This window comes from Artemia franciscana, chromosome 4 (assembly GCF_032884065.1).
Source record: "Artemia franciscana chromosome 4, ASM3288406v1, whole genome shotgun sequence".
NCBI classification, from domain to species: Eukaryota; Metazoa; Arthropoda; class Branchiopoda; order Anostraca; family Artemiidae; genus Artemia; species Artemia franciscana.
The window spans coordinates 43,629,185-43,652,584 of record NC_088866.1 but is presented as its reverse complement, the minus strand read 5'-3'; the positions used below and the strand labels follow the sequence as shown (position 1 = coordinate 43,652,584).

Below are 23,400 nucleotides of genomic sequence, written 5' to 3'. Positions count from 1 at the left end.
GAAAGCAACCAAAGTTTGGACATACTACAAAAACAACATAACTGCTAGATGTGGACTGACTTGGTGTCTAAGAAAAAAAGGTCTTAATTCACTTTAAATATAAGCTAATATCTGACTTGACGCAACGATACATCATCCATGAAATGACACAACCATTAACCTTGAGGGTTAGGGTGGGGTACACTATGATTTGTTTTTTATAGTATTAGCAGTTAGTTTTTTAGGTCTATTGCTTGTTGTTGTCTTGATTTATGTTACTTGGAAATTTCCACCTAACTTTTCTGATCATGGAATGGTTTCATTGAACCTTTCTAAAGGGACTTACTAACATGAAAAAAGATACCTTGCTACAGCCACCTGCTGGTGTAAGAGGCAAGAAAAAAAAATATGTGTTCTGCATATTAAGCTTCCTGTAGATGAAGGGACTGATCTTGCATTCGAGACTTTAAAAGGATACATTTTAAAGGTGTCTACATGTAATCCAGCACTTGATAGTGAAGATTTCGAAAGCTTAATATTATTTCTCATCAAAAGTTGGTCATATTGTCAAAAAACCGATTTGAAAAAAAATAAACAAACTTTTTAAATAGCCTAGAGAGAGGACATAACTATGATGGCAATGAGTTACATATTTGGGAGGGACAAATGGTTTCTTAAAATTCCTTGAATTCCAACTTGTATGAAGTTAAGGGTTTCTATCCTTGTAATGCTCCATGATGGCCATAACATGATCACTTGTAATGCTCCATGAAGGATCGGAATTTTTTTTTTCCTTGTAATTCTCCATGATGACTTCTTCCAAAATAAGAAAATAATGACTTTTCTTCCAAAATACTAAATAGTACCTTTATGGTACCAAATAACTTTTTTTTTACTGTCATTTCAATTGATTTTGGAAAATTGGCTTCAATGCAGCCCCCCCCCGGGATTTTGATGAAATTACGCAGCTGGCATAGTGTGCTTTATTTCTTTCTTGTTTATTTTTTTTTAATCAGATTTCTGCCATACAATGTAAATTTGCTTGCAGAAACCACTCATCTAGAATTTTACCAATATTTTTCCCAGATGCATGGATTTATTGCGAACTAAAACAAGGAAAATTAAATTTTTATTCTGCCATTTTTCAATATAGCAAGTATTCAAGCAATAAAATGAAGAAGCTCGAAATAGTGTAAAGATGAAGGAGAACCAAGACAAGCTAAATTATAAAGTATGTGGAATCAAACAGTTTGTGTTAACGAACTGTATAAAGGAGCTACCTGGCTCAATAGCAACCGAAACTCTAAAAAACAGAATTTTGATGCCAATACTTATATCAAAAGAATTGCATTTTAATGCTGATTTTAAATATATGTTTCATCAAGTTTAGTCTTGCCCATCAAAAGTTACAAGCCTGAGAAAATTTGCTTCATATTAGAAAATTGGGGGAAACACCCCATAAAAGTCATAGAATCTTAACGATAATCAAACCATCAGATTCAGTGTATCAAAGAACACTACTGTAGAAGTTTCAAGCTCCTATCTACAAAAATGTAAAATTTTGTATTTTTTTTTACCAGAAGACAAATCATGTATGCCTGTTTATTTGTTTTTGCCCAGCGGTGATCGTATCGACCCAGTGGTCCTAGAATGCAGCGAGAGGGCTCATTCTAACGGACGTAAAAGTTCTAGTGCTCTTTTTAAGTGACCAAAGAATTGGAGGGCACCTAGGCCCCCTCCCACGCTAATTTTTTCCCCAGTAACAAAATCAAAATTTTGAGATAGCCATTTTGTTCAGCATAGTCAAAAACTTAATAACTATGTCCTCGGGGACGACTTAATCTCCCACAGTCCCTGGGGCAGGGGCTGTAAATTACAAACTTTGACCATTGTTTATATATAGTAATGGTTATTGGGAAGTGTACAGACCTTTTCATGGGGGAATTTTTTGAGGTAGAGGGGGTGTGAGGGGGTTACATGGGAGGATCTTTCCTTGGAGGAATTTGTCACGAGGGAAGAGAATTTCTATGAAGGGGGCGTAGTATTTTCTAGCATTACTTAAAACAAAGAGAAAAAAAAAATTCAACTGGAAGTAAGGAGCAGTATTAAAACTTAAAACGAAAAGAAATTATTACGTACGTAAAGGGATCGTCTCCTCCTCAATACCTCGCTCTCAACGCTAAAGTATTTTTAGTAATTTCAGCTATTTATTTAATGACCTTTGTGATTCAGGGGTCATTCTTAAAGCATTGGGACAAAATTCAAGCTTTAGTGTAAAGAGCGAGGTGTTGACGAGGGGGAGAACCCCCTCATATACGTAATAAAAATACACGAACATAGAAGTTCGTTACGTAACTTGAGTCGTAAGTTACGTATATTTATTACTAATACAAAAGCTCATAACAAAGTTCTTGTTGCCTTTTTCAGTAACCGAAAATTGGAGGGCAACTATTCCCCCTCCTTCACCTTTCTTTTAAAAAAATCGTCCGATCAAGACTATGAGAGAGCCATTTAGCAAAAAAAAAAAAAATTGCAAGTTTCGTGTTAATTATTAATGCACGGCGAACCAAAATCAAAACGTGCATTAATTCAAAAATGTTCAAAAATTGGATATAAAAAATTAGTTTTAAACTGAAAGTTAGAAGCGACATAAAAACCTTAAAGCGAATAGAAGTTATTCCGTATATGAAAGGGGCTGTCCCCTCCTCGACGCCTCGCTCTTTACGCTGAAGTTTTTTATTGTTTCAAAAAATAGAGCAATAAGAGAAAGAGTCAAACTTTAGCGTAAAGACGAAAGCGTCAGGCTACCAATTCCCAACAGAATATTGAATCTGGAACCAAATGGTATCAATGTTCTGTTACCATGAAGTCTCAGTGAAAAGATTTTTCTTCAAATTTTACTTGTTTAACGGAAAAACTTAAGCACCTATAAAAAGTGTGAATGCAGCACACGATGCACACAAGTAAGGAACAAGTTTGATAGACTGATGCAGCTCCTGTCTTTCCTCTGGTTGGTGAGATTTTATTCAACGAATTGAAGTAAAAGTTTTAATTTTCAGTTATAATCTGTGAAGTGATAGGGCTGGGGTCCAGTTTGGGACGATTTGGAAGTTTAGTGATGAGTGATTGGTATTGAGCTTGAAGATCACTGGTGTCCAAATTAATTTGGTTGATACAAGAGGGGAGAATGTGTATGTTAAGTGTTCCTTACTACTCATGGGTGTAAGGTATGTAAATTTTATCAGTAGTAAATGATGGATTACTGAGGATCATTCTTGGTTTTGAGCTTGTGGATGGGCCTGTAGCTGTTTTTTTCCATAGGGAAGAATGTTTTTGTGTTTATTACCATAAATTGCACTTGCTAGTAATAGGATTAATTCCTGAATCTGCCAACTTAGTATTGGTTGTAGGATGTGTCATCTAAAGTGTCCCAAGAAGTGCGCCATAGTTTGTTCGGCCACTTCCAATCCACTGACAACTTGAACACATCCACACTGGTAGAAGTCACCGTTTTTTTAAGTTTTTAGTGCATTTTTTTTTTACATTCTGTTCAAGGAGAGAAAAGTGTGCATTTCAACATATATATATATATATATATATATATATATATATATATATATATATATATATATATATATATATATATATATATATATATATATATATATATATATATATATATATATATATATATATATATATATATATATATATATATATATATATATATATATATATATATATATATATATATATATATATATATATATATATATATATATATATATATATATATATATATATATATATATATATATATATATATATATATATATATATATATATATATATATATATATATATATATATATATATATATATATATATATATATATATATATATATATATATATGTTGAAATGCACACTTTTCTCTCCTTGAACAGAATGTAAAAAAAAATCACATATACCAACAATATACGCATTCTCATATGGGGTTCCCATCTAGCCCATGTTCACTGCACTTTTTGTAGTCAATTACAGACAGTTGAATTTTTTGTTTCTGGCCCAAATCTCTTGGTGTATAATTGCAAGTTCACTGGCATAAGAGTCGAGGCAAATTGCAGGAGGCCCTTGTAGGCTTTGAATTGGACTCTTATTTCCATTTATATTCATTGCCAAATGTGTCAATATATTGCTTCCCCCACCGTGAATGAACCTGTTAGAACCTCCAACAAGGTTGAACCCAACCCACCGTGAATTAGCATGAGAGGGTGGACTCTATTTCAGCATTGTGGAGTGATATGCATGAGAGGAAAATTTTCATGCAAGTCAACTCGTAGTCAACCTGCGATTGCTTCCCAGCGAGAACCTCCAACCGGTACGACTCTAGTTCGGCATTGTGAAGGGACACGTTTGCACGGAGCATAAATGGGAGACAGTAACAACGGCCATCAAAGGGGTAAAATTAACCTTGACTGGGCTTGACAATCTGTCTTGGCTTTTTTCTACAATTGGCCATGACTTCCACTTTTCCCACAACTATTCCCTTTTTTTTAAATTCAAAAATCAACGGATCTCGGTCGAGGCCTTCGGCCTCGACCTCGATTAGTGATCTTTGACACTAAGATTGTTGCTGCTTTTATAATTGAATTATAATCTAACTTCGTATTTTTTGCTTTGAAAAATCTATGAAATGGTGATTTTGGGAATATTGCTGCTTTCCTGGTAGATAATTAATTTTTCAAAACTCAAACCTTTTTATTTTTTAATATTTGGCAAGTTTTCAAATTTAAGTATGCTTCAACACAACATGTGCATTGAAGTTGTATTGTATTGAAAATCACCTTCAAACGGCGCTTATGCTAAAAGTTCAGAATGATTCTATCCTGACTTATGAAGTCCTTGACATCCCTCCATCATGTAAGAAAGTAAAACTTAAGCAATCTTTTACCTCCATTTCAAGGAAACTTGTTTTTTATTCAATTTCTGTTTCTCTTTATTAGCAGGTGCACTGCCTAGTGTTACCCTAAAAGTTAAGAAGGCCACAGTCTCCTCAATCCTGACTCGTTAACTCACTATGAATTTTATAGTCAATGCTTGGATAAAAAAAAGAGAATTCCTGTATCTTAATTTTGAAATAAAGTACCGTCCAAAATGACTATCCTAAGACATGTTGGGACTATCTTAAGATATGGGGAGACTAGCTTAAGATATATGGGGGACTAGCTTGAAATATGTGGGGACCAGCATAAGACATGGGGGATTAGCTTAAGATGTATAAGGTACTAGCTTAAGATGTGTGGGGGACTGATATTTATTTCTTAAAGTCTTAGTAATTTTGGGTTTACTAAAGTTAGAATAGTAAAACATTTAGAATGTATTTTGTTTTCAGTAAAGTGCAAATTGTGTTCCGGTGTCCAAAAGTCGTGAGGGGTATCAACCCTACTCTTGTTATTTTTTGTTCGTTTTTAATTTGACTTCGTAATTTATTGTAATTTCCACTTTTGGTTCCCTACATATCCTAAGAAAAACGAAAGACAAAAGAGATAGAGAGAAGATTTGAGAGCAACAAAAGAGGACATATAGATAGAGAAAAATATAGAGTTAAAAGAGATTAGAACTTCATAAAATTTTATTCTTCAATTCATTTATTTCACATTATCATTTTTTTTATAGCACTTGGTATTTACCAAGTGACTTAAAGCGATCGCAAATTCTGACGGTCTGTCGGTCCCGGGTTTGCTAGTTTAGGCACTTCCAGATAAGCTAGGACGATGAAATTTGGCACGCGTATCAAGTAACAGACCAGATTAAATTAGAAATAGTCCTTTCCCCGATACGACAGTCTGGGGGGGGGGAGTGGGGGGCAGTTAATTCGGAAAAATTAGAAAAACGAGGTATTTAAGTTAAGAGCGGGTGATCAGATCTTAATCAAATTTATATTTAGAAGGATAGTGTGTCTCAGACCTCTTATTTTAAATCCCGACCGGATTCGGTGACATTGGGGGGAGTTAGAGAGGGAAACCTAAAATCTTGGAACACGCTTAGAGTGGAGGGATCGGGATGAAAATTGGTTGGAAAAATAAGCACAAGTCCTAGATATGTGATTGACATAACTGGAACGGATCTACTCTCTTTTGGGGAGTTCGGTGGAGAGTTAATTTTGAAAAATTATAAAAAAAATAAGGTATTTTTAACTTACGACGGAGTGAATCTTAATGAAATTTCATATTTAGAAGGACCTTGTAACTCAGTTCTTTTATTTTAAATCCCAACTGAATCCAGTGTCATTAGGGGGAGTTGGGAGGGGGAAATCTTGGAAAAGGCTTAGAGTGGAGAGATCAGGATGAAACGTGGTGGAAAGAATAATCACAAGTCCAAAATACGTAACTGACACAACCGGACCGGATCCGCTCTCTTTGGGGGAGTTGGGGGGGGGGGGCGTAATTTGGAAAAATTAGAAAAAATGAGGAATTCGTAACGTACAAACAGATGATCAGATCTTAATGAAATTTTATATTTAGATAGATCTTGTGCTTGAGAGCTCTTATTTCAATCCCGACTAGATCTGGTGACATCGGGACAGTTGAAGGGGGAAACCGGAAATCTTGGAAAACGTGAAAATTGAGGTATCTTTATCTTGCGAATGGGTGATCAGATCTTAATGAAACTTGATATATAGAAAGATCTTATGTGTCAGATGTTCCATTTTCAATTCGAATCGGATACGAGAACATGAGGGCTGGAGGGGGAAACAGAAATCTTGGAAACAGGAAATGTTGGAAAACGCTTAGTGGAGAGATCAGGATGAAACTTGATGGGAAGAATAAGTACAAGTTCTAGATACGTGATTGGCATAATTAGAACGGATCCACATTTTGGGGGAGTTGGGGGGCTGTTAATTCCGAAAAATTAGAAAAATTGAGGTATTTTTAGCTTAAGAACGGGTGACCGAATCTTAGTGAAATTTGATATTAAGAAGTAACTCATATCTCAGAGCTCTTACTTCAAATACCGACCAGATCTATTGATATTGGGGGGGGGGGGGCTGGAGGGGTAAATCGGACATCTTGGAAAATACTTAGAGTGGAGAAATCGGGATGAAACTAGGTGGGTAGAATAAGCACTGGCTAGACTAAAATAACTAAAATAAGATGGATGGGCTGGTAGAATAAGCATTTTAAATCCTGACCAGATCTGGTCACATTGGGGCAGTTGGAGGGGGGATACGTGATTGACATAATTGGAACGGATCTGTTCTCTTTGGGGGAGCTGGGGGATGTTAATTTGGAAAAATTAGAACAATTGAGGTATTTTTAACATAATCGGGCGACTAGATCTTAATGAAACTTAATATTTAGAAAAAACTCATGTCTCAGAGCTCTTATTTCAAATCCCGACCAGATCTATTGGTATTGGGAGGAGTTGGAGGGGGAAACCGGAAATCTTGGAAAACACTTAGAGTGGAGAAATTGGGATGAAACTTGGTGGATAGAAGAAGCAAATGTCGTAGATACGTGATTGATGTAATCGGACTGGATCCGCTCTCTTTGGGGGAGATAAGGGGGGGGGGTCCAGTGCTTCGTCGAATTTGGTACTTCTAGACGTGCTAGGACGATGAAAATTGGTAGGCATATCAGGGACCTGCACAAATTGACTTGATAAAGTCGTTTTCCCCATTTCGATCATCTGGGGGACTGAAGGGAGAAAAAAATAGAAAAAATGAGGTATTTCAACTTACGAGTGGGTGATCTGATCTTAATGAATTTTGATATATAGAAGGACCTCGTGTCTCAGAGCTCTTATTTTAAATCCCGACCGGCATTAAGTCTCTGATTTACTTTTAAATCAGTCTACTGATTCGTAGAATATTGCTAGAGCTTATGCCATATGAGCTCTTGGCTCTTCATCACAAGTGCCATATAAGCTCTTAACTCTTGTTTCCTACTGGGTTTTTCCAAAGACACACATCATAAATTACGCTTTTAGGAAGTCTAAGAGGAACATAAATCATTTATCTCTTCTAGAAACATCTTTTGCATTGAGAGATTCCAGTAGATCACCTTCTAGAGTCGTCCCCGATTAGTCTTTACGAATTTTCTATCTTAGTGTTCGTAGTCATAATCTCCTGTTACAATCGTATATGAATGTAGCATTTTGATTTTATCTTTTTTATGACAGTAGTGAAAAGTCCTCGACGTTTGGTTAGAAATTCCACAGCCATTGACAGCAAGTTCATTAGGGCGTGAGACTGAAAAGTGCCAGTTTCTTATTTTTTAAAAGTCATCTTCTTTAATCACGGTGTTCTGAAACACAGAAGGATGAATGAATTTATTTAGTGATTCGACTTACAAAAAGTATTTCACTTTCTAACCGAGTTATTTATTTTCGCCATTTGAATAACTTCATTTTCTGTCACATTTTCCGACAGGTATTTCAGTCATTGGATTTAGATCATTTGCTGTACCCACATTTAAATTGAACCAGGACTTTTTTTTATCTTTACACCAGGTCCTAGTTCTTTAGGCATCAAGTCATTCCACATCTAAAAGTTATGTCGTTTTTGTAGTAAGGTCCAAACTATTCCAAATGTATTATCGAGGATGATAATTTGAGATATTATAGTACAAGAAAGACTGCGTAGGATTGTAGAATTTCAGACTTGTCTCTATTGATTCTCGCTTTTATATTATTGGTCTAACGATTTTTCGTTCTTCATATGATTCGCCCATTTTTTTGTGTTTTTATTTTTATTTTTTTCCCTCCCGAGAATTCCTTTCGGCTTGAAAGTAGTTCCTAGTTAGCTGCCGATTATAATATTTTTATATTTTTCTATATTGTGCCTACTGTTAGTTGTGTTATATCAATCTCTTTCTGCCTCATTAAAAATGAGGCAGAAAGAGTAAAACAATAATTTGGTTGTTGGTACGAGGCCGGACAAGGTGGCTGAAATCAGGGATGAATATCCGATGTAACCTAAGTTTATGACGTTATTCATCATCTTGTATACGAAAATTAAATTTTTGCCAAAACATTTATTTTATTTGAAATATTGTGTTTTGTTAATCACAAAAGTGACTAGATATAGCAGTTTCCTTTAACAGAGACCATTACACCGTTCTCTATGATGTTCCACTGCCTCGCAAACTGCAGAGAATGAGAAAAAAGACGCTTCCCATACAAAAAAGTGATTTTCCTTGTTGTTCAAGCCAAAGGACTTTAAGTCTTCTGGATAGGGTTTTGGCCAAGGGGATTTTACGGGAAATTTAGTGGTGTACTTTTTGTTTCGATCTTCAACCATTTTTGGGGTTTCATGCTTTCTTTTATTACTATGGGCCTTAGTCGTCTTTTAATTGGTTGGAGCTAATGCTACAACCATGATTAATTTTTGGTCACTATGGGCCGTCCTTTACTAGGTTACAGCCACCACTGCGACTGCAATAAAAGGTATTTTAATTGGCCATTGCAGTATTTTATTATTTTAGCCCATGCTGGTTTTCAACAGGACGTCAAAAATATCTCAGAAATGCCTTAAAGTATTAAATTGAAACTATCAGGGCTGTTGTACTAGACAAAAAGTCACAATGTGAATACCATCACTACTTACAACTAATACCACCTGTTTTAGTTAAATTTGTGAATAGGGATACAGCGAAGAAAGTCTTCAAAGCAAAAGCCAGATTGGCTTCAAGTGGAATTTTCCTATCGGGATCATTGACAAAGAGGCGACGTGAATCCTAAATGCCGCAAAGGATAAATTTGGCCGTAGAAATGTTTGGACTGATTGTGGGCAGATTTTGGCAAAGCCTAACGGTGAAAGTATCATTAGAAAGTTAGTACTTTAGCCAACTGTGTCTGAAATAGGCTCTTTTTTTATTCTCTAAGTGATTATTTTTTAGGTATGTTTGGTATCCCGTCATTCATATATTTAGTGCATTTTATACTTTTTTTTCTCTGTATGTGATTCTGTATAAGGATATACTTACGTTCCAATTAACTTCAATGGAAGTTATGGATTGTAATAATTGTTCTTTTTTGCTACTTGCCTGTTCTCACAAGTCATTGCATCAGTTTGTGATTTTATTTATCTTGAAATCTTGAAAATGATTTTCCTTGGTATTGGTCCCTTGGGTTCTTTTTTGCAATGGAGCGTTGTAGTAAGATTAATGATATTTAGAAGTCACCAATTTTATTTGAAATTAATATTTTCAATATGTCCAATAACATAGAATGTATATGTCTCTTTCTTATTAATGTGATTTTAGTTTTTTCGTTCGTTTATAGCCTCTTAGTTATTTTTTTTTATATTGCTGTTTTTTCCTGTATGTTGTTGTGCAGGCTTGATACACCATCTCTTTAAGTTGTATGATTTTTTTTAAACTCAGGCTCCGGGGATGTTTACTCCCTTGATAGGCGTCTACTTCAATTTCACAGTACTCCAATAGATGTCTTGAGTGTTGTTAACAATTCTATGTGTCAAATTAAAAATAATTCTTTAAAATTTTCCCATTCAATTACTAGTAAGTATGTTTCCGATTTAAAGTAGGCTACTAGACGAGATGATCATTTTTCAGTCCTTCAACTCAATACTCAGGGACTATGTTCATTGATTGATCATTTGAGGCAGGTAGTTTCTGATGGGTGACTTTATTTTGTTGGGCTATGTGACACCTTTCTGGATTCAAATAATTCATGTTTCTTGATATATCCGGTTACAAAGTGGAACGACTAAATCACAGAAGGGTGGCAAAGGGGTGTCTAGTCTTGTATATTTTTGATGTTTGTTCGAAGAGATCTGCCAATTTTGTTCGAAGAGATCTGCCAAGGAATGATGAAGGGATGTTTGAATCCCAGACCATTTAGATCTCCGAGTGGATCCGTCCCTTCTTTTCTTCAGGTCCTGAAGAGGTTTTGGGTTTAATTTGGGAGACGTTCGTGTGAACTAGTAATAATAGGATACTTTAACATAAAGCTGATTTATGCGGCGTCCTCTACTATGTTGGATTTCCTCTTAACTATGCTCGCTGATGGGGTTCTACCAATAACCTGTATTCCGAAACATTTAACTGATACGTGAGCGTCTTTAATTGATAATATTTTTTCGTCTCTTAGTATGGTTCGGAATTCTGTTGTAGTGAGTGATATTTCAGACTTTTCCCGTACTTTCCAGTTTTAACTTTGAACTAACGTTGAGTTGGAATACTCCAGCAGCCTTTTTTAGGTTTGCTCTGAATGAATTAATCCGCCTCCGATCCGATTTAGCTGAGAAGACATGGAATATTTTTGGTGAGGATAATGATTTTTTCTCAAAGTTAGATTCTTTTTATGAGTCATGAAAGCGTCTATTTTTTATGTATATGCTTTGACCCCCTCTAACTCAAGGTCAAAAAGATCTATTCCTCTTAACCCATCTATGACACCTGGCCTTCTAAAGAGTTGGAGAAGAAAAAATGATCTTTAGAAAGCTTTCAAGTCAGCAAAGCCTTCGTCAAATTCTCCACGTCTTCAGCAATTCAGATTCTATAGGAATGTTTTTAACTCTGTGTCGGAATGCCAAATTCCTTTGTTATTCTAAAAAATTCTCAGGTAGTGGGAAGGATATTCGAAAAACTTGGCAAGTGATTAATTCCGTCCTTAAACGTTCTTCTCTGGCTCCCTCTATCTCTCCGAGTCTTGTGGTTAGTGATGTGGTTGTTGAGGGCAATCCACCTGTTCAGGAAGCATTTACATCATTTTTTGCCAATGTTGCGAAAACTACTGCTTCTTCAGACAGGGGTTCGCTGTCACAACCAGATTACAAATTTTATCTTGGTCCGCCTTGTCTCAAGTCGATGGTGTTGTATCCTGCCTCTGATGTCGAAGTAGCCAGGATTGTAAATAGCTTGAAAGGCTCTTCGTCGTCTGGCCCTGACTGCATTCCAACTATGGTAGTTAAGTTCATTCTTTCTTCAATTATTTCTCCATTGACGAAGCTATATCTTTGCCGTGTGTTCTTAGCAAAATTTTTGAAAAGACCATGCTTAGAGGCTAAAAGTTTTTTTCGTGATTTTCAGTTTGGCTTCCGAGCTAAACATTCTATGGAACATGCATGTGTAACTCTTTCAAATTTTCTCCACATTGCGCTTGACTCTGATTTGATGTCTGGTGTCACATTGCGCTGTCTGGAGTTGAGTTTGGTGTTCCTTAAGGTTCTTTTCTTGAACCGTTTCTGTTTTTGATTTATGTTAATGACCTTATAGTTGCGGTTAAGAAGCAGAAACCCTCAGTCGCCTATGTCATCCTCAATCTTTCAATGCAAACAAAAAATTCTTCACTTTTGCTGGATGGGAACGCTCTCGTAAAATAGCTTGTAATAGCTTGTAAATAGCTTGAAAGGCTCTTCGTCGTCTGGCCCTGACTGCATGCCAACTATGGTAGTTAAGTTCATTCTTCCTTCAATTATTTCTCCATTGACGAAGCTATATCTTTGCCGTGTGTTCTTAGCAAAATTTTTGAAAAGACCATGCTTAGAGGCTAAAAGTTTTTTTCGTGATTTTCAGTTTGGCTTCCGAGCTAAACATTCTATGGAACATGCATGTGTAACTCTTTCAAATTTTCTCCACATTGCGCTTGACTCTGATTTGATGTCTGGTGTCACATTGCGCTGTCTGGAGTTGAGTTTGGTGTTCCTTAAGGTTCTTTTCTTGAACCGTTTCTGTTTTTGATTTATGTTAATGACCTTATAGTTGCGGTTAAGAAGCAGAAACCCTCAGTCGCCTATGTCATCCTCAATCTTTCAATGCAAACAAAAAATTCTTCACTTCTGCTGGATGGGAACGCTCTCGTAAAATAGCTTGAAAGGCTCTTCGTCGTCTGGCCCTGACTGCATGCCAACTATGGTAGTTAAGTTCATTCTTCCTTCAATTATTTCTCCATTGACGAAGCTATATCTTTGCCGTGTGTTCTTAGCAAAATTTTTGAAAAGACCATGCTTAGAGGCTAAAAGTTTTTTTTCGTGATTTTCAGTTTGGCTTCCGAGCTAAACATTCTATGGAACATGCATGTGTAACTCTTTCAAATTTTCTCCACATTGCGCTTGACTCTGATTTGATGTCTGGTGTCACATTGCGCTGTCTGGAGTTGAGTTTGGTGTTCCTCAAGGTTCTTTTCTTGAACCGTTTCTGTTTTTGATAATAACCTTATAGTTGCGGTTAAGAAGCAGAAACCCTCAGTCGCCTATGTCATCCTGAATCTTTCAATGCAAACAAAAAATTCTTCACTTTTGCTGGATGGGAACGCTCTCGTTGCCATCGCTGATGACAGTACTATTTGTACTGCAGTAGGAACTGAGTCTGAGATGCTTCCCAAATTTGTGAACCGTTTCGAGAGAGTTATTCTTTGGTTCGATGCTAATTTTTTTTATTTTTTCCCATATTTCTCTGACGTGCTCTCAGTTAACTGATATCCACCTTTCAAGGGGTTCTCTCTCAAGAGATCTGAGGATCGATATGTCTGATTCCTCGGTATTCTTCTCGATGAAAATCTTTCGTTCAACCATCATATTGGACTAATTAATATGAAGATCTCAAGGAGTTTTGGAATCTTGAGGATGCTAAAAAATATTTTCCCTGGATCAGTTTTAAAAATTCTGTTCCATTGCTTAGTTCAGTCCTACATCTCTTATTGCCCTACTATATGGATGTCAACTTTTTCTTCTTTTCTGAAACCACTATCTAAATAAAGCAATTAAAGTAAATATTTAACGACTGGAAAAAAGGTGGGTAAGAAGTTTTTTTTTACTATCTTTGATGTCATGCAAAATTACACATGATTTTGAATCAATATAAACAGCTAAAGCAAAAGATATAGAAAAATGTCTGGGGCAATGATGCGCGAAAATGAAGCATATACAAGATCTGTAGCTAGAAAACATGCGACAATAAGCACCACAGAGAATCCCAAATGGAAATAATAGAAGAAACCGCAGTTAATTTATTTTGTCTAATTTCTGTCAAATGAACCCTCTTCTAATATTTTACATTTACTTCTTGATACAATCACTCCTCAACAAAAAGAATGTCTTTTTCGTTCTTGCTGCGTAAAGTGCAAGCGGTTAGGGGCTTGAAACGACTGCCCGACTGTGGATTTTATGGGCATAAGATAATGTGTTGTTGAGGCGTGACTTGCTAGCAGTTGGTTTTTAAATTCTTGGGATTCTAAAAATACTTCCTTTTTTGGGGACGGGGATAAACTACTGTTGTCTAGTATGTAAATCAGAAGTTAAAACCCGTTTTTAAATTTTGGATTTTTCTTTCAAATTTGCATTTATTATAAGATATTTAGATTTATGTGACTAGTAATGTTATATACATTCTTGTGAAATTTTTTATCTTAAAGCTTGTATTAACTTTCCGTTTTTCAGTCTGTTTTATAAGAATGGCAACATTGGAAGATAAACTCCTTGGCGAAAAACTTGAATACTATTGTAGTAGCAGTGAAGATGAGGAATGTAACTCTGGTGATGAATGTAAAACGGATGGATTAGTTGACAAATCTACCTCTACTCAAGAAAAATCTGCACCTTTACCTTGGAGTGGCTCAGCAACAAATACAGGACCTAAAGGGGTGGTTCAAGATTACATAGCATACAAAAGTTATCACAAACAAATTCATGAACAAAAAGAAATGGAGCTGATTGCATTGTCAAAAAAGTTGACTTTATCTTGTCAAACAGAGGTGTGTCTTTCTTCTGCTTTTTATGTTAAAAGTTTTGAATGTGTATTGGTGGAACTTTGAAGTAACAGGTGATTAAGTTATTGTTTCACTTTAAATATTTGATGAAATCAAATTATTATTTTCTTTTTTATATTTGCTCGAAAGCAAAAATACTATGCACCAAGATCATATTGTGTTTTGGAAATGTTCTTGAATGGCTATATTAATTTATTTTGTTTTCACTCTGAAAATGTTTTGGAATCAATGTTGCACATATAACTCAATAGTGAAATGTGGAAAATGTTTCAAACTCCATGATACTTGGGCTATAGGCATCCAGGGACTGATGAAAAATAGGATAATAATATTAAATTTTCAACTGTTGAATAAATAGGTTGATTTAAATCACTAAATTTATTTACCACTAATAAATATCCATAATTTCAATATACATCTTATGGCTAATTCTGTGCCAAATTTTTAGCTCCAAGTCTCATACTTAATAGTTCAACCGCATGATTGGTCTCTATGGAATAAATTGACATCTATATTCATTAAATAACCCAGAAAATATGAAAAATTAAAGTGTATGAAGTACTATAATGTAAACAAAATTTATTTAAGAAAAATGAGGGTTCCAATCTTGCTTTGGAACCTTCCAATCAACCTTGGCCCAATGAACGTTTTAGATAGACCTTGGCTCCTAATTTTAGGAATTTGATTACCTTATTCTGGTACTTCAATGATATACCCTCGACTTAATATTCTTTATCTAAGTAAAACCTGTTTCTCTGATGCTCAATCCTTATGAAATATACCTAAGTATGATAAAAATATAATACTTTAAAAATAAATTTGGGATGTATATTTGCACATTAAGGGGGGGGGAGGTTGGTAAAGTATAGCGGGTCTGCATGCCTAATGTGCTAGGTACAATTATTCTGCATGTTATGTAGTAAAAATTGTTTTCTAACTTCACACTGTCCAAATACTTTACCCCCACCCTTCTAATTTACAAATATATAGCCCAAACTACATATTTTCCATTTCTGTCACTTCTCATTTTCTTGTCGTACTCTAAGCTTAAAGAAACTATTGAAAAAAACCGGTTTTACAATGCCTCAGTGAATGAACAACTTAAGTGGTCGGGGGTATATCATACAAGTAATTTTAATCTCTCTTTCTTCCACTCCCTACCTCTATCCCCCCCCTCTCTCTCTCTCTCTCTTTCTCTTTCCGAATCTGTAATTTAATGTATATCCGTTATAATACTGCAGAAGAGATTTTTGTTTCAAATGACCTGCTTAATATTAATCAGTCTTCGATTCAAAGCGAAAGGATTCCATTATATTGCCGTAAAAGGGTTTATTCCAGTGAAAGTTTTGTTTTCATAATGACATGAGTTCTTCAGATGACATCACTGATTAATATTTGTATAGCTAAATTTCATATACTAATTTACAAAATATTTCATGCTCAATTTCTAGTTTTATTTTAAACTAATTATGCTATCAACAGACTAAATTTGGAGAAATTCCACGTTTTCAACTAAATTACAATGGACTTGTAATCAATCGTCTTAAGTAACATGAGTAATTAAAAGGTAGTCGTCTTGTTCCTTGCATTTTACCCACAAAAGGGTAAAAAAAAACTGTTTGGATGACAAACAATAATAAAAGAAAGAACAACCGAAAATTATTCAAACATTACTGTACAGACTACATCAAGACTGACAGACTGCAGGCTGTTGCTTCTATTGTACAATGAATTGGGTTGCAGGAGTAGCACTTTAGTTTTGTCTTGTTTTTTCAAGTTCGTGGATTTCATCCTATTTCTAGGAAGTGGTAAGAGTTTAGTCTCGATGATTTTTAAGGGAAGAATGGATCCTCGGGCCAGGATTGGTGAATGTAAAATTATATTTTGGAAAGCTGCTTTTGATTCCTGCCTGGTGCCAAAAAGAATTGTTTTTGCTAGTAATTGAGCCAGAGAGGCAGGGCTTTCACTTTTAGGGAGATTACACTATTTTAGGGAGAAATCTCTTCTTTTGGGGACACTTATTTTGAATATAGGGACAAAGGGAAATCTGCGGTAAAGTAAGGATTTTCAGGGAAATCTGGGGTAAAGTAAGGATTTGCAGTGAAAGTTTGATTTTCTCAAACAAAAGGCTGAAAAAAACTCATCATTGGAATATTTTTTAGTGAGAAAGATCTAAAACTTCATGTTGAAGTAATGGACATGGTTAAGTGTAGTGATGGATCAGCTGAGGGTCTGACTAACTGCATCAAACAAGTCATTGAAAAAAAAATTATTCCCTGGCAAAATATTGCTGGATTTTATCCAGATAGTGCTAACGTCATGTTTGGTTTCAGTAGATCTGTTTCAACGCTAATGAAAGCCATGGTGCCTCATATCTTGAATGTGAAATGCTCGTGCCATCTTATTCACTTATGTTCATCCTATGCATGCTTGTCACTTCCCAAGGCACTAGAAGACTTGGCACGAAATATCTATGCCCTCTTTTCCAGGAGTGCTTCCAGGCGAGATAAGTATGCCGAATTTTAGAAGTTCTTTGAATGCAAAGCACTCCCAATTCTTGCACCAGGACAGACCCGTTGGTTGTCCCTTCAGGCCTGCATAAAGAGGCTTATTGAGCACCGGATTTTCTCTTACCCACTATTTCATAGGAACCTCGTTTAACGTCCCTACTACAACCAATAGCTTTATCTTGTCAACATTACAAAGCGAGTTGACAAAGCCATACTTTGAATTTAGGGACTACTCTCTTGGCCTCTCTAATGAATTCAACACAGTTTTTCAATCTGAGCTTCCACTTTTTCATTCCTTAAAGGCAAGTGTCAGACAATTTGTGAATGATGTTGCGTTTAGCTTCCTGGAACTAGACTATATTCGCATTGTTGGTTTGTTTACCGATCTGAATCCTTACCTTTCAACTGAATACCTGCCTTTAAACCAGACATATATTGGAATAGCTGCAACCGATTCATTGCAAGAACTCGTAAATGCTCAAGAGCCAAGTGATAATAATGATCTCTTTTACCAGTCTAGTCGAAACTATTATAAAGTCCTAATCAAGCAGATTCAGGACCGTTTCAAGTTCGAAGACGAAATTGATGACATTTTGCCATTGGTTGAACCAAGGAATGCAAGAAATTTGAAGCCAAAATCTGTAAGGCCACTATTTGCGAGATTTCCTGTTCTAACAGAAAAGTGCTGCGTCCAAAAAACGGACGTAGAATGGAGATCTCAGGCAATGACCGATGTCACTAAGCTTCATTTGGAAGATACCCAACTTGAAGAGCCGTCAGTTGAGCAGCACTAGATGAAGATACTTAGTCTGAAGACTTGCAGTGGTGAAGTCAAGTACCCAGAATTGTGGATGTGCATATCACTGATCATATGCATATACATTTAATCGCTTTATTGACGAATAGAAAAAAAAAACTTGAATTGTGCATCTGCTAGCTACCAGGCTCATCTGTCAAAATATATACTTCTGGAACAGAATTGAAACGTAAACACCCAGGAGAAGGTCCAGAGGGCCGAAACCTTTCACCTTCTTCCAGCAAGCCATTATCATATTTTAAACTGTTTTAAACATTAAAGTAAGACTTTTTTTTGTTGCATTGTGTAAAAAAACAGATTTTCTCTTTTCGAATCTGAACTGTCTTGTCTTGCTGTCTTGTTCTGCACGAGTCTTGTTATGACTTTTCCGCTTGATCTGGACTATAAACAAGGAGACGCTACTCTTTTACTCCTTCCCCCTGTCAGGCTGAGGTTTAGTCAGTTTTCATGATATTTATGTTTTAGGCAGAAGTGGAGGCAGCCAAAGCGGCACAAGAAAAAGATGATATGTTTGCAGAACTTCTTGAAGAAGATGACGAATTTTTAAAGGAGTACACTAAATTAAAGTTGAAAGAATTCCTAGAAGCGAAATCAAGGTTTGTTTTTTAATACATTTTTTTTGTAGTTTAACTACCGAAAAAGGAACTTGAAGTGAACAGAAAATTTTAGAGTAAGCGTTCATAATGAAATCTAAAAGCTGTTTTGACTTTCAAAGGAGACACAAAAAAGCCGAAGTGAAATAGCGCCCAAAAATCAAATTATAATACCCAAGGTTATCTTGTAAATTGATTGAAAAGTGAACAAGATTTCCTTATGGGAACGTATTCACAGTTGGAGTCGCTTTTGCTTCGTAGTAGGTGGGTGAGACCAGCCATGATGGGGACCAAAAATGTGTGGGGATCAAACTATACCTTAATTTTCAATACCACTTTAGTCAGCTTTTTGCTTTTGCCCTTAAATATTTTTCGTTGGATAAATCTTAAAAAAAAAGTTGCTATCGCCAAAGCCTTGAAAAGTAATTTTTTTTGCTTTCACAAGAGATACTGATACTTCAGATGTGCCCTTTTGTTTTGGGCTAGAACATCATTGGTGAAACATTGGGCTTATCTGGGCTAATCATTGTTAAACATTGCCGAAACTGATCTTGTGTGTAAGAATTATGCAATTTAGTGTATTTCCATATTCGTTGAAATATTTGATTAATACCAGCCTTCGTGGCTTGATCGTCGCTAGAAGAATATGAATAATTACGTAGATAGAACGTAATTAATTTGATCGATTTCTGATTAAGTATTGTTTACATTGTTTTCATAAAGCCCTGTGTTTAAGGTGTTTATGTTATTTGCAAGAGACGCTAAGAACGAAACTAAGCGAATGCAGAAACTCTTCTTGAATTTTCAACCGCTAAAACTTGGCTATTTTCTAGACAACCAAGAGGGACCGCCCACATAATTTATGTGGGGCTTTATCTTTGAAAATATCCAACCTTACGCGATTAAGAACCAAGTGTCAAACTGGTGTTGTTGTTGGTAGAATTATGTTTTAACAATTTTGGTTTTAATGGGTTTTCAATTGATTAAGAGTTCTAATATCCTTGTGGTATCTCTGGAAGTTCAAATAAAAAACGGATCAATTTAAAATTGTAGGGACTCTGTGTGTTTTTCTAGTGGATTTTCATGTTCCTTTTTTTTGCTATTTTCTTGGAGGTTCTTGAACTACGTTGGAGAAATTTGCTCTTGTTCCTTTTCTGAATAGGTATAATATGTCATAAATAAATGTATTATTGTGTCTCAGTTTTACTGTCTCCGCTTTATTAGTTGAACCGGTTCAGGAAAGAGGAGAAGCTTTCAAAATTGGATGATGGCCTATAGAAAACGGACAGATACCTAATAATCTGGATGTGCTGTCAAATTTTTGTAAATGTGCAATTTCATTGGTTGACACAGTGGCTGATTTTTAGAGAATTTAGAAAGTCTGGGGGTGGATAATTTAATCTGAACGTTTTTGTAGGTATTCATTTGGTGAGTTGATTGAAGTCGAAACATCTGACCAATTCTTAAAAGAAATCGACAATGAAAAGCCTGAAGTCACAGTAGTCTTCCTGATCTACGAAAGGGTATTTGATATTTCGTTTTTCTTTTGTCTTGTGGTTAGAAAGGTACCCTAGTCTCTACATTTTAAACATCATTCTTCACACCAGCTGCATCGACAAATTCTGAAATACTACTTGGATAATGAAACTCTCGTATATGAACCTGAAATTGAAATCGATGGCAAGTTTAAGTCAAGGGATGTTTCCTTCTGTAAATCTAAACACTCGTCGAAAAAAAAAAAAAATCTAAAAGAAGAAACTGGAAGATTTTAACTATTTTATCCCCAGATCTAATGTCTTCTGCTGAATTTAATTATTTTTATTGAATAAGATACCCATAGAGATTTTCTCAAATACAGTAGGTGGGTTTCTAGAAATCAGCCCTAGGCGATTCGTCTCGCGGGCAATCAAAGTGATCTAGTTCCTTTGTGTTTAAATGATATACCGTAATATAATTTATTTTTATTAAGTATCCACCCAGAATACCTTACAACTCTAGAAATAAATGGTGCTTCATTATGGCACAAGTGGTCATGGAAAACCTCTATGGGGGTGGTGGGGAGCAAGCCATTTGAAAAGGAATGCATACAGTGCCTTGTCTACTAAATATTAGCTCTGCCGGCATCTTTTCCTGCATCAGCAGGTAAGTCGGCCAAATGCGAGTCATTTCAGCCAATTTTTATGAATGCAAATCTGTTTGAAATTTGTACCTTATAATGACGATGTAATACCAAAAGGATATAAGTGAAAAATCCAGATTTTTGTACAGGCTCATATTAGTAATCTAAAGATTTTACTTGATTTCCATACAGTAAGCTTGTTGATTGGAAATTAATTAATTAAAATTATTTATTTAAAAATTAATAAATATAAAGCTAAATCAAAATTGAAATCGAAAAAGTTTGAAATTGATGTGAGTGTCACAATTTTTTTTGAACAGACTCAATAATACTACTACTACTACTACTAATAATAACTCACTGCAGCACCAAGCCGCCTGAGGCCAACACAGCTACGCACGCTCCTCTTCCAACCTTATCTATTGAAAGCGTCCCTCTTTACACCCTCCCAGGAAGTTCCCATTTCCTTTAAATCTTTATTTATGACATCCTCCCAACCCAGACAAGGACGACCTGCTTTCTGTGTAGCCCCAGATGGTTGGCCAAAAAGGGCAATCTTTGGTAATCTGTCATCCTTCATCCGTAGAACGTGGCCTAGCCATCTCAACCTTTCTTTCATTACAGCCCTAGAAAGCGGGATTGAACCACATTTTTCGTACAACCTACTGTTTGAAATACGGTCAGTCAGCCGGATACCCAGAACAATCCGTAGGCAATTTCTCTGGAAAACATCTAGTAAATTTTTATCTGCTTTTCGGAGCGCCCATGCTTCAGAGCCATTTTGACCACTGTCATCACTGTAGCTTCCAATATTCTAATCTTGGTTTGCAGACTTATCTTTTTATTCTTCCAAACTTTTTTTAACTGTGAAAGAACACCCTGAGCCTTAGCTATTCTACTTTTAACATCTTCACTGCTCCCACCATCTTTACTAATAATACTACCTAGGTAAATGAAGCTACCAACCTGATCAATATTTTCGTTACCTAATGTCACCTGGTCATCTTCACTTATTCCTAGCCTTAGTGACTTGGTCTTCTGAACATTAATTTTCAAGCCTATTTTATCAACCTGAACTCGCAAAACCTCTAAAAATTCATTCATTTTGCTCACACTTTCATCTAATATGCTTAAATCATCAGCATAACCTAAGTCCAGGAGCGTTTTTCCTCCACATTTGATTCCGTGGTCCCCAATTGCCCTTCATGTGCTCCTTAAGACGAAGTCCATCAAAATGATCCATATAAAGGGGATAGAACACAACCCTACTTAACTCCTGATTTACTACAAAACCAGTTGCTAACCTCATTTCCTGCCTTAACCGCAGCAGTATTATTCTCGTACATAGCAAAAATTACTTTAATGTATTTTTCTGGTATACCATATAACGATAAGACCTTTGTTAACGCTCTTCTATCAACAGAATCGAAAGCTTGTTCATAATTGATAAAACTGAGGACCAAAGGTGTTTGACAACGAAGGGACTTCTCAATTATTAACCTAAGAGTGAAAACTTGGTCGACACATCCTCTTCCTTTTCTAAAGCCGCATCGTTCTTCCCCTAAAACTTTGTCTACAGCATGTCTCAGTCTACAAAGTATCATATTACTCAGTAATTTGCTACCTACAGAGACCAGACTAATGCCTCGATAATTACGACACTCACTCTTGTCACCTTTCTTATACAGTGGTTTAATTAAGGTTTTCCTAAAATCATTGGGTACTTCCTCTTTTTCAAAAATCATGTTCATAATCTTCAGTAGCTTATTCCTAACCTCAGAGCCACCATATTTAAGAAACTCATTAATCATACTATAAGCACCTGGAGCCTTATTATTTTTTAAGCCTTTTAGTACTGTCGCTAATTCTTCCTCACTAAACTAATCTTTTTCACATCCAAGGTATCACAAACTTTTTCATTTTCATCTGTATCTTTTCCTGCAACTGTATCTCGGTTTAGCACATTCTCAAAATGTTCCACCCATCTTTCTTGAACTTTTTCCTTATCACTAATTATGGCCCCATTTCTATCTTTAACTGGGACTAGTCCAGAATGGCTACTCCCTTTCAATTTATTAACATGCAAGTGTAATATTTTACTATTATGCCGTCTAGCCGCATCTTCCAGATCCTCAGCAATTTTATCCATGGCCTCCACTTCATATCTCCTTAGTTCATATTTTAATGCTTTTTCCACTTTCTTTACATTCCTTTTGTTTTCATACGACCTACCACTCAGATAATTCTTATACAAACCCCTTCTATTCTGTATTAAACCTAAAGCTTTTTCACTAATATTCCTAGTTGCTGTCTTAGCACTCTTCCCTAGGACACCATCAGCAACTTCACAAATTGTTTTTCTGAAATTATTCCATCCATCTTCCACATTGTCAAATTATAAACTGTCAAGTTTAGTATTCAACTTTTGCTGGAAGTTTTTTTGTGAAATTTTCATCCTGAGTCTATCGACATCATAACTTTCTTGGAGGTAGTTACCCTTCCGAAATTTCAGCTTTAAATTAACTTTAGACACTACTAGATGGTGATCTTTACTTTTAACATCAATAACAGAACTCCTATACACCCTAGTATGTTGTATTGATCCTGCTAGTCTTCTGTTTACTATAACATAATCAATAAGGTTTGCTGT

The 23,400-nt window shown here is 35.7% G+C and overlaps 1 protein-coding gene across 7 annotated transcripts in view; it reads left to right on the top strand.

Annotated features, from left to right (window-relative positions):
• LOC136026468 (endoplasmic reticulum membrane-associated RNA degradation protein-like) overlaps positions 1–23,400 on the top strand; it is a 93,703-nt gene that overhangs the window by 7,141 nt on the left and 63,162 nt on the right. For 4 of the 7 annotated variants that reach the window (XM_065703075.1, XM_065703074.1, XM_065703076.1 and 1 more), the window contains exons 2-4: positions 14,383–14,696; positions 18,504–18,634; positions 20,049–20,154. In XM_065703075.1, the coding sequence (XP_065559147.1) occupies positions 14,397–14,696; positions 18,504–18,634; positions 20,049–20,154 (537 nt within the window). In that variant the 5' untranslated portion in view covers positions 14,383–14,396. Of the gene's footprint in view, positions 1–3,033; positions 3,207–9,701; positions 9,814–14,382; positions 14,697–18,503; positions 18,635–20,048; positions 20,155–23,400 lie in introns of those variants that run through there. The other 3 variants (XM_065703071.1, XM_065703072.1, XM_065703077.1) reach the window with 2 other exon arrangements.